At 42.8% G+C, this 12,117-nt stretch overlaps 1 protein-coding gene across 9 annotated transcripts in view; it reads left to right on the top strand.

Annotated features, from left to right (window-relative positions):
* PLCE1 (phospholipase C epsilon 1) overlaps positions 1-12,117 on the top strand; it is a 349,678-nt gene that overhangs the window by 243,144 nt on the left and 94,417 nt on the right. For all 9 annotated transcript variants that reach the window (XM_015147712.3, XM_077946826.1, XM_028826665.2 and 6 more), the window contains 2 exons: positions 3,824-3,969; positions 10,834-11,092. In XM_015147712.3, the coding sequence (XP_015003198.3) occupies positions 3,824-3,969; positions 10,834-11,092 (405 nt within the window). The remainder of the gene's footprint in view (positions 1-3,823; positions 3,970-10,833; positions 11,093-12,117) is intronic.

Raw genomic sequence — 12,117 nt, forward strand, 5'->3', positions numbered from 1 at the left:
CATCTGTAATCCCAATGCTATGGAAGCGGAAGTGGGAGGATCACTTGAGGCCAGGAGTTCAAGATCAGCCTGGGTAATATAGTGATACTGCATCTCTACAAAATAAATAAATAAATAAATAAATTTTTTAAATTTAGAAAAAATGAATCTGGGCTGATGGGGAGCCTTCCTGCAGAAGGAACAACCAGTTCAAGATTCCTGAGATGTTAAAAAGCCTAGTTTACCTCCCTAAAAGGAGGGATGTAGGGGAGAAGTGAGGTGGTTGGAGAATGGACAGGGGCCTGGTGGGCCAAAGTAAAGATTTGGCTTCACAGAGGACACAAGTAAGACATGGTGGACCAGGGAAAGGTCATTTTGAATGATGCAAGAACATTCCTTCCAAACTGAGTGTGTGTGACACCAATAAGGTATTTGATGTGAGGAGAGGGAGCAAACTGTTCTGTTTTGCTAAGCCTAAGAGTACTGAGAAAAGCAAAAGGAAGGAAAAAAAGATATTGTGGGAGGGTCAGTTGTGGAGGAGTTGTGGGCATGGTCCAGGGGGTTATGATGTCAGGATTAGCCCAGCACCTTCTGGGAGAGGTGCTTAAAGAATTGGGCTGGGGGCCAGATTCTCTCCTGATTCTGTGCTTGCTGTTGAAATAAGCAAAATAATCTGCTACCGTTAGCACCTTTCTGCTCTACTAGCACTCTGTATGCCTAAACCATAGTACTTTATATTTATATAAATTTCTTTTGTTTTTCTATGTGATTGCAGTGTCCTGAAATTCTTTCTGGATTGACAACACATCCCATTTTCCATCTAGTAAATGTGACCACCTTTTATGCTTTGGTTAACATTTTGACATTTGTCACTGAATCTTCATTTCCTTTTTTGTCATTTATTATTTTATAATTAGTGGTGACCCTCTCACCACTTAATGCTTATAAAGTTATGAATACATCAGACCATAATAAGAATTGTCCATGAGGCTTGTAAGCAGATGTTGGGTGTGTGTGTGTGTGTGTCTGTGTGTGTATGTTTATGATAACAGTGCTTACATAATCTCAACAACGAGGGCCCTGGGGACTCATACTCGGCAACGGAACAGTTGGTTTAAATTAGGTTTCCATGTGAAATATGGTATCGCTATTTTTTTCCTCACGTTGTGGGAAAGTATATGGAAAATGATTTGACTGATAGGAAATAAATCTGGATGAGTGATCAGGATTGTGACACAAACCAAGTGGTGGTCTCCACCTGCCCTGTGAAGCAGACCTCTCCAGGGGGAGGTGAGTTAACCCTTTCCAGCCACTGGACTAGTAAGTCAATGCATGGTATCAGAACAGCCTGAAAGAATGACGACTTTCCAGAGACCCTGATTTGCCATCAATTTCAACCAGAAAGGAGCTAAAGCCATGGAGACAATATGGCCAGAGGCCTCAACAACTAATGAGTTGGGTGGCTTTGAGAAACTGTTTTTTTAATTTTCAGGATCTCATTTTTATTTGTGAGACCTGTTTGAATTTCCAACTCAAAGAGTCAGTAGGGTTGTGATGCTAAGTGTTTGCTGATGGTTTCATATTGTAGGATAGGGCTCATCAAAACCCAGTCAGGCTAAAGGAAGAATCAGATGGAATCACCAATGACTCAGTTTCTGTTAGCAAAATAATTTCTTGCTCTAGTGAGCCGGGGTTTCACAAAGGTGACTTGTAACCAAGGAACCAAGTGAGAGGACAGGCATGGAGACCGTGAGCAAGGGGTTACTCGTAGCTGCGGGAGAGGGGTCAGCACTAGGAATCCCAGACAGTTCCTGGGATGATGTGGACCAGGGTTTGTCCCAAGGGTCTGATTCCAGACCTGTTCTCCTGATGCCACCCGAGGGCCCAGTGAAGTCCAGAACAGATGGAGGGCAGAGGCATATGCTGGGAGCCCACTAGGCTCAGGACTGGGCTTGGGGGTGGCAGGTAGCCCAGCACGTTTTACTTCAGTCTGTTTCAGAAGGGAAGAGGAAGATTATTAATTACTTCAGTGCCTCTGGCTCATACCAGAGAATAGACCTGTTTTATTACTAAAACTCCCTGTTGGTCTGATTTTCCTGTTTGTTTCTATGTAGGGATAGGAAAGAGGTGTGAGCAACCATTCATTTTGTTTTTTCATCTCTTTGCGCTTATTTTGGACTCTTCTCAGCATTTTCTCCTTTTATTCCTGCTCTGCCTTCACATGTGCAGCTCCAAACTGAGTGCTTAGGAGGACCTACCCAGAGCCAAGTCCGAAAAAACTCACCTTTCGGCCGGGCACGGTGGCTCACACCTGTAATCCCAGCACTTTGGGAGACTGAGGTGGGTGGATCACTTGCGGTCAGGAGTTCAAGACCAGCCTGGCCAACATGGTGAAACCCCATCTCTACTAAAAATATAAAAATTAGCCAGGCATGGTGGCGGGCCCTGTAATCCCAGTTACTCAAAGTTGCAGTGAGCCAAGATCATACCATTGCACTCCAGCCTGGGCGACAGAGCAACACTCCGTCTAAAAAAAAAGAAAAGAAAGAAAGAAACTGTCAACTTTCATCAGATGAAAGAGCACTGAGCTGGGAGCTCTACTTTTGATATCAACAAGAATTGTGACCTTGAAAAGTCACTTCTCCCATGAGCCGTGGATTCTCGATCTGGAAAAATGGGGTTGCACTGCCCTCTGTGGTTGCTGCCAGCACTCAATGCCATTAATTCTTATCATTTTATCCACTTATACGCGGTATGCTATTGACCTTGAGCTCTTATTTCCTGCAGTTGTCATGGGTCACCATAAACTCTCTGTTCTGGCCTCTCTCACTTAGGCCAGAGAAAAGTGTCGCTGCTCAGGCTTCAGCGCTGATGCTGAACCAAGCAGAGCTAGTAGGGCCATGTGAAGTCAAGACCAAGACTTTGGTTCTGTTAACAATCAAGTTTATCAACCCACATGCTAGTCAGGATAGAGAAGGTAACTTAGGTGGACACCAGCATCCAAGCACAAAAGAAAAGGTGGCAGCAAAAAAATCTTAGATCAGAAGAAGATGATTTAGAGGCTGCATATCATAAGGGGAGGGTGTAGACATGGATCATTTTAAAATATTATCCTCCAGTCTGTGTAGCAGGAAAAACAAATTGCATTAGAAGAACTTTAAGCCCAGAACTGGAGAACATTAGAGTTTGTGTAAACACATCAGGCATTTGTGAGTGGTTGATAGTGCAACCTCTGGAGCAGACACCCTAAGTTCAAACCTAGGCTTTGCTACCGTCAGTGTGGTTGAAGACCTTACACACATCCCTGAGGACAATAACAGTCCCTGACTCAGAATTGTTGTGAGAGATAAGTGAGGTATCTATAGGTAAAGTGCTTAGAATGGTTCCTGGCACATAATAAGTGCTCTATAAATATTTGTTCATATTATTTTGTCATTTGAGGAGCATAAGAGATAAGGCATTTGTAAAAGATCGTTTAAAAATGTTTTTATTTTTCATTTGATATTATGTATTTTAATACTTAGTAAATGTCTTTAATTGATGGGTTAAGTACATTTCATTTTAATGTCCATCAGTCAAATATCTTTCAATCAAAATTATCCTTAGGCCTTATTTTCTTATAGTCTCAAGACATTTTTTCGATCAAAGGATTTTATGAATTGCCTTTTTTAGCCTTCTTGTTTTAAAGAAAATAAAGAGAGAGTTACAAGAGATTAAGGACCTATAGGTCTTTCATTTCCTAATACCAAATTAGTATTTTTAGAAAAACAAAGAATACTTTTGGGAAAAAAAATGCCAAACTTCTAGGACATAATTCCCGTGAATGTCTCTGTGTGTTTTCTAGGTGAGCTCCTGGGTGACGTGGCTGATCCTCACGGCAGGCTCCATGGAGGAGAAGCGAGAAGTCTTTTCATATTTGGTGCATGTGGCCAAGTGCTGCTGGAACATGGGCAACTACAACGCTGTCATGGAGTTCTTGGCTGGCCTCAGGTATAGTCAGTGGGGAATACGGTTATCTTGGCACAGTTGCTTCTCATCACCTAAATGGCTCTGAGTTAATTGTCCATGGAGTCACCTTTACCCAAGCCAGGTAATTGGAAATTATTATCTTGGGAAATGTATTATCTTCTTTCAGCACCAAAGGCCCTGTCCCTCAAAGATGCTGCAGAATTCAGCCCCTGTGGGCCAGTCACAATCCTACTTCACTGGATCTGCTGTGATTCTGTGTTCTTGGCCAACCCAAGTGAAATTACTTGGTTGCATAACCCATCAACCCCACCATTGACTATTCCCCTTCCTGTCCTATAAACCCCACTGTTACCTGTCTCTTTTCAGGCCTGCCTTATGTAGTGTTCCAGTGCTGTATGCTATAGACCACCAACTGCCCTTAGTAATTACAGTGGCTAGCATTGACAACAGGCCTCCAATAATGCTAGCTCTCATTATTATCAAACACTTTATGTCAAGTATGGGCTATGCACATTCCCTATATTGTATCTTTTAATTCTCAAAACAGGTTTATCAGGTAGATACTATTATTATTCCCACATTATACAAAAGAGGAAGCTAAGGTTAAGAGAAATTAAGTCATTCACCCAAGGTCACCTGGCATTGCTGGGAATGCAGGCAACCTTGATTTCGGAGCCTATGATCTTGACCACTATGATATCCTGCTCTTATGCCTTTTCCATCAAGCTAATAACAAAATCACCATCCTGTTCATCAAGTCGCCTGCTTTATCCCCTTTTAGCCTCAGTTACCTGGCATAAAGTAACTATTCTTACTCCTATGGGAGGCAGCATGGTATGTGAGGAAGAAAAGCATGAGTTCTTAAGTCAGAATCACAGGGAATCAAATCCTGGTTCCCCCAAGGAATAGCTGTGTGATCCAGGCAAGCTACTTGACTTCATTGAGCCTCAGTTATTTTGTCTGCAAAATGGGGATAATACTAAAAAGCACCTACATGTTTAGGTAGAATTCAGTGAAATAATATAAAGTATTTGACACCTGTGCCTGGCGTATGGTAAGGCCTCATAAAGAGCAGTTATTGTTATTATTATTGTTATTGCTTCCTGAGATTCACCATCCTCATGAGGGTTCTCACTACAAATGAATTTTACTTCAAAACATTACTGAGATTTTTCTTTGATTCTCCAGGTCCCTATGTAGGGATTCTGGGTTGGGGGAGGAGATGACAGCTCCCAGAGTTCTAATTTTTTTTTTTTGTCCTTTTCAACTTTCTTAACTAAGAGTAAACCCAAATGATCATGTCCTTGACATTTAAGATAGTCATACAAATGCATAAGGCATGGCTCAAAAGAAGGAAAAAGTGGAAAAAAAAAAAAAAGCCTTGGAGAATAGAAGGCTGTATCCAGATGATTTTGATTCTCTTTGTGATCAATTTTCTATAAAGAAAACATGTAGGCTGGGCACGGTGGCTCACACCTGTAATCCCCGCACTTTGGGAGGCTAAGGTGGGTAGATCACCTGAGGTCAGGAGTTCAAGACCAACCTGGCCAACATGGTAAAACACTATCTCTACTAAAAATACAAAAATTAGCTGGGCGTGGTAGCAGGTGCCTATAATCCCAGCTACTCAGGAGGCTGAGGCAGGAGAATCACTTGAACCCAGGAGGCGGAGGTCACAGTGAGCAGAGATCGTGCCATTGCACTCCAGTCTGGGCAATAAGAGGGAAACTCTGTCTCAGAAAACAAAAAAGAAAAAAGAAAATGTGTATTACATTTCTTTTAAGAAAATAATTATCATATTTTGATAAAGTTATTTTATTTTAATGATGCTTATCATTCTGTGTCTGGCAAGTTGGTGCTGGCTGTTGGCCAGGGACCTCGCTTCCTGACCCCACAACATGACTGTCATTACAGCACAGTGACTGGCTCCTTCCGAAGTGAACAATCCAAGAGAGGGAGGCAGAGGCTGTGATGCAAGCCTCAGGAATCACACACAGTCACTCCTGCCATATTGTACTGATCACGTAGGACCAGCATGGACTCCTTGTGGGTAGGGACTGCACAAAGCCACAAAATCAGGAGGTGTGGACCATGGGAGGCCGTCTTGGAGGCCGGCTGCCACATACCATGTTCTAGATTCTCTTATTACAAGAATGGCCTCAGAATGACCTATGGAGGTCATACATGAATGGGACTGTAAGATTCAGCTGAGTTTAAATCCAAAATCCAAGAAGACCGTAAAGTCTGGTGATTTCCCTAAATGAGGAATAATCTCAAACCAGGACAGACCTCAACACTGATCCCAATGCATTTTGGCTCATATCCCAGATCCACTGCTGCCTAGTTTCATGCTCCTGTGTTTGGCTTAAAACTAAACTGATCTTTACAGATAAATAGGTGAAAGTACCAGGTATAATAAGTTTTTTGTTGACAGCTATTCTGTACACAGGAGATAAATGGCCAGATACCGTTACGTTGCAATGATTATGGAGGCAGAGCTTATGTGTGCATTTTTAGGCTTGAAAGTGTTTAGGTTCCAAGCAATTAACTATTATCAACATAATAGAGATTATTTTATTTTATTTTATTTTATTTTATTTTATTTTATTTTTTGAGACAGTTTCGCTCTTGTTGCCCAGGCTGGAGTGCAATGGCATGATCTCGGCTCACTGCAACCTCCGCCTGCCAGGTTCAAGCAATTCTCCTGCCTCAGCCTCCCAAGTAGCTGGGATTACAGGCATACACCACCACGCCCAGCTAATTTTGTATTTTTTTTTTTTTTTTTTTTTTAGTAGAGATGGGGTTTCTGCCTATTGGTCAGGCTGCTCTCGAACTCCCAACCTCGGGTGATCCGCCCACCTCGGCCACCCAAAGTGCTGGGATTACAGGTGTGAGCCACCGCGCCCGGCCGATTTTTTTTATTTTTTAAGCAATTAAATGGGAAGAGGAAGCATACTTGTTGTTAAGTGACTTTGGTTTTTTATAGACATTGTACATTTTGCCTCCTCTAAATTCTTAGCTCTTTTAAGCCACTAGTAAGAAGTACAAAGATTTACAATCAAGAATATTTACTTAGTTATTGTACCAGTTTAAAATAACCCAAGTGAACAACATAGGAAAATAGTTAAAGGAAATAATACGCTGCATCCAGATAATGGAATATTAAATAGCCATCAAAAATGATGTTTGTAAACAAAACATTTTTTTTTTGAAACGGAGTCTCACTCTGTTGCCCAGGCTGGAGTGCAATGGTGCAATCTTGGCTCACTGCAACCTCCACCTCCCAGGTTTGAGCAATTCTTCTGCCTCACCCACCCAAGTAGCTGGGATTACAGGCACCTGCCACCACACCCTGCTAATTTTTTTGTATTTTTACTAGAGACGGAATTTCAACATGTTGGCCAGACTGATCTTGAACTCCTGACCTCAAGTGATCCACACGCCTCAGCCTCCCAAAGTGCTAGGATTACAGGCATGAGGTAAAAAAACAAATTTTTAAGAGATAAGATCTTACTCTATCACCCAGGCTGGAGTGCAGGGGCAGGATCATAGCTCACTGTAACCTCTTACCCTGGGCTTAAGCAATCCTCCCACTTTGGCTTCCAAGTAGCTAGGTCTACAAGGAGTGTACAAGCACAATAGCTATTTTTTAAATTTTTTTAAGAAATGGAGTCTTTCTGCATTTCCTAGGTTGGTCTGGAGCTCCTGGCTTCAAGTGATCTCCCCTGCCTCAGCCTCCCAAAGTGCTGAGATTATAGGCATGAGCCACTGCACCTGGCCTGAAAAGTTTTTATATCATTGGAAAGCAGATGACACATAATACATGAATCTATCTGGGAACAAAGCTCTCTATCCTGAATAACCTCAGCAATATTTATATACCCATATAGATAAGAATAAGATAAATACTGGAAGGAATGTCTGTGTATGGTAGAATTATAAGTGGGTTTGCTATGTTTTTGATATTTTCTAGATTTTCTACAATGAGTATCTAGTATCTTTATAATCATAAAGGTGAATAAAAGATTTTAAAATAGTGTCAATTCTCAATTCAACAATGAAGAATTGATCTTTGCTGAAGTTTGCCCTTTGCCCCCAAGTGAACCATAACTACTCCATTACTCACACAATAAGAAACCAGTGAGAACCATGTCTCATTCATTCACTTCATTTGTTTTTACCCCCACTTCATTCCCCAAAAAAGAATTCTCACTGTCTTATAAGAATCCAGTTATAGGACAAGCTGGATTTAGTAGGATGAAATCATAATATGCTTTTACTTTTCTGATCTGATTGCCTTTCAAAGCTTCCAACTGGCTCTCCCTCCCCCGACCCTGGATTATGCTACATTGAGAGATCCTGTAGCTTTTCCAGTCACTTTCCCAATTAACACACAATCTCATTCTCCTGTGCTCTTGAACATGAATGAGTCTTGCAAACTTAAGGCTGTTTAAAAAAACAAAAAACAAGTTGTTTAAGACAGGGATCCCCAGCCTTTTTAGCACCAGAGACCAGTTTCATGGAAGACAATTTTTCCACAGACTGGGGATGTGGGGGTGGGGGGAAATGGTTTTTGGATGAAACTGTTCCCCCTCAGATCATCAGGCATTAGATTCTCATGAGGAGCATGCAACCTAGATCCCTTACATGCGCAGTTCACAGTAGGGTTTGCGCTCCTATGAGAATCTAATGCCGCTGCTAATCTGACAGCAGGCAGAGCTCAAGCTGTAAAGCTTGCTCACCCACTGCTCATCTCCTGCTGTGCAGCCCAGTTCCTAACAGGCCATGAACCACTACTGGTCTGCGGCCCAGGGGCTGGGGACCCTCGGTCTAAGAGTATCTACCATGTGATACTATTTACATAAAGTTTAAAAATACACAATTCTGTAACTTGCTTGGTGATAGATGCATATGTTGAAAAAGTACGAAGAATTTTAAGGAAAGGAGAACCCCAAAGTCCCAGTGGTGGTCCTGTCTGGTGAGGGAAGAATAGAGTATGTGCTCTTGGAGGAATACACTAGGGCCTCAACCACATTGTTGATGTTTGATTTTTTAAACTGAGAGATTGGCACGTGGGTGTTTGTCATGTTGTACTTCTTTATGTCTTTGGATGTCTTATATATTACACAGTGATTTTGTAATCCAGTTAATCTAAATCAAAATTTTAATATCTCATTCAATATATATCTTCTTCCTTTCTCTGTGTTTCACAACACAAGCAGTCTCAGAGACTTGTAGTAGTGGGGAAGATATAATTTGTCTTTTTTTCTTACTTTTCCCTGCAACTAGATGTCTACAGAAAAAAAGTGGACAGGAGAGGAGAGGGGAAAGGATGGGGATAGAGGGAGCACAGAGTCTTACTTGACGGGGCAGTTGTGCTGGCCTTGGTGCCCTCACAGAGACCAATGGAGGGTGCTTTTAGGTTTTCTTACTAGTTACTCTCTCTAATTTTTTCCACCTCCCCACTGCAGCATTACCTAGCAAAATGCAGTGTACCCTCTGGTCAACCTCTTATTCCTCATCGCCCCCCCCAGGTCCTGTCCTCACAGGCCCTTTCTGCTAGGGTCTCATCTTTTGGCAGGCAGACCCTTCAGGACAGCTCCAGCCCCACCTCTTTGCACAGTATCCCCTCCTGACTCACAGGAAATAGTCAGCACATTGCCCTCCCAACTGTGCAAGCACAGGACATATCTACTGGAATCTTTTCTCTCCCTTTGCCATCAGGCAGCTCCAGCTAGCCTCAAATCTTTAGGCAAGATTCATGCACCAGTTCTTGTGATCCACAGACTGCCCAGGACACAGGTCAGTGTCCCCATGGAATTCACTTGGGGTGACCTTGTCCTCTTACAGAAAGGTGAGCCCTCCCACAATTGCCCCCAGAGAAATATTCCCAAGCTATCTGCTCAGATCCACTTTCTCTGCATGGGCCAAAGGAGAGTGGGAGACCACTCTGGGCAAAGCAGTTCAGGTAACACCTTGTGAGGGCCTCTCTTTAAAAGGTGTGGTGCACTGTCACCTGTGGGTCTCAGCAGGAGTTTCAGAATAGGGAAAGTCCCACTTAACATCCTGTTATGCAAATAATACTTTACAACAAGGTCCCCAAAAATGAGCTGGTGCCTTCATGTCAAAGCTTGATTCAGTAAAAATCAATTCTATGGAAGAGGTGAAAACAATAGGCTTCATGTTGATCACTAAGGGGCTGGATTAATCCAAGAGTAATATTTAAAAGATCAAGAGGACCAGATGGGCCAGGTTTCCCCAGGCAGTCCTCCTCCACCAATATCTGTACAAACCATATTACCCTCTACTTTCCCTCTTTGGCCATAGCTGCCAGAAAAACGCAAACCTACATTCAGTGCCCAGCTTCTATAACTAACATATCCCATATCCCTATTTGTGTTTGTATCTGTCCTATTTAATTTTTAGTTTCAATTTACAAAAGTATTATTCATATTATCTGGGGAAGTAGGTGGGGATAGGAACCCTACACAAATATTAACAAGTAAAGAACTCTTGGGGCGGGGCGTGGTGGCCTGTAATCCCAGCACTTTGAGAGGCTGAGGCACTTGGGTCACCTGAGGTCAGGAGTTCGAGACCAGCCTGGCCAACATGGCAAAACCCCATCTCTACTAAAAATACAAAAATTAGCCGGGCATGGTGGTGCATGCCTGTAATCCCAGCTACTGGGGAGGCAGAGGCAGGAGAATTACTTGAACCCAGTGAGCCGAGATCACGCCACTGCACTCCAGCCTGGGCCAACAGAGTGAGACTCCACCAAAAAAAAAAAACTTGGTAAAGAGAATGAATTTGTATGGAATTTAGGCTCCTTGCTGTAAACTATATTATTTCTTCTTCAGTCTAAAAAACGTCATTTACTCGCAATAGGTCAAGAAAAGTTTTAAAAATGTGGCAGTTTATGGACCAGTCTGATATTGAGACCATGAGGAGCCTGAAGGATGCTATGGCCCAGCATGAGTCCTCTTGTGAGTACAGAAAGGTGGTGACACGTGCCCTGCACATCCCTGGCTGTAAGGTGGTTCCGTTCTGTGGAGTGTTTCTTAAGGAGCTCTGTGAAGTGCTTGACGGCGCCTCTGGCCTCATGAAGATATGCCCGCGGTACAATTCCCAAGAAGAAACTTTAGAGGTAAGGCCTTTCACAATCATCCTGGCCTGAAGAGCCACTGTTGCTGGCTGTCTCATCAGGCCCTGTCTGTGCTCACCAAAGAAATGATCGCTGATTGAACACAAGGTTAATAATTGTTATATTGTTTCTGGGTAGCACATAGATCCTTGGAAGTTCTGTGGAAAAGAATGTGTGGGACTAGCACTGTATGGGACATAGTATTGTGAAATTAGTTTTAATGTATTAGATTTAATGTGTAAGTACAAGTCAAAAAGGGCGTTGTTTTCTGGTGGTTTTTAAAGATTGACAGGTTTTTCTTATTGGGTGGGAATGTCTGGATGCAGGAGATAAAGAAAGTCAAATGACAGTATTAAGTTTTCCACATCAGTGGAAGAAAAAACTGCTTTATTTTCATCCTTTGTGGGAAGATGCTAGAGAGCCTGAAGATGCATGTAGAGACAAGTTCCAGGCTCCTGATCCCCAGAGCCTCGTTCCTCCCAGGTTCATTGCCTCCTGTTCCTGATTCCCAGAGCAGAAGGGATAGTGTGAGCTTTGACCCAAGGCATTGGGCATTGGAGAGACGGGGAATTGAGAAACTGGAGGGAAAGGATAAGGAAACCTCTCTCTAAGGTGTTTAAAAATGAAAGAAGTTACTAAAATGGAAAGAAGCTTATGGAGATTTTGAGAAGTCCCTTACCTGGGACCAAACCCAAATCTAGGATTATTCCTGCCATGATGACAGAACCTACTACTGACGTTTCTCACACACACACACACACACACACACACACACACACACACACACACACAGAGTCATGTACACGCCTTCTCCATGGAGTGGGAAGACTCTCTTCAACCTTCAGCCTCTTCTGTGTCACCTGGGAGCAAAGGCATCACCTGATATCAGGAAGACTTAAGAACCCCTGACAGGTACAGGCAACACCACCGCATCTCTCTGGGTTATGAGCTAGGATAAAAGGGCAAGAAATGGAGGAGAATGCTTAAAGGAAGCCTCCCAGGCCACACCCCTCCAGCTTCCTCACGTC

This window comes from Macaca mulatta, chromosome 9 (assembly GCF_049350105.2).
Source record: "Macaca mulatta isolate MMU2019108-1 chromosome 9, T2T-MMU8v2.0, whole genome shotgun sequence".
Classification (NCBI taxonomy): Eukaryota; Metazoa; Chordata; class Mammalia; order Primates; family Cercopithecidae; genus Macaca; species Macaca mulatta.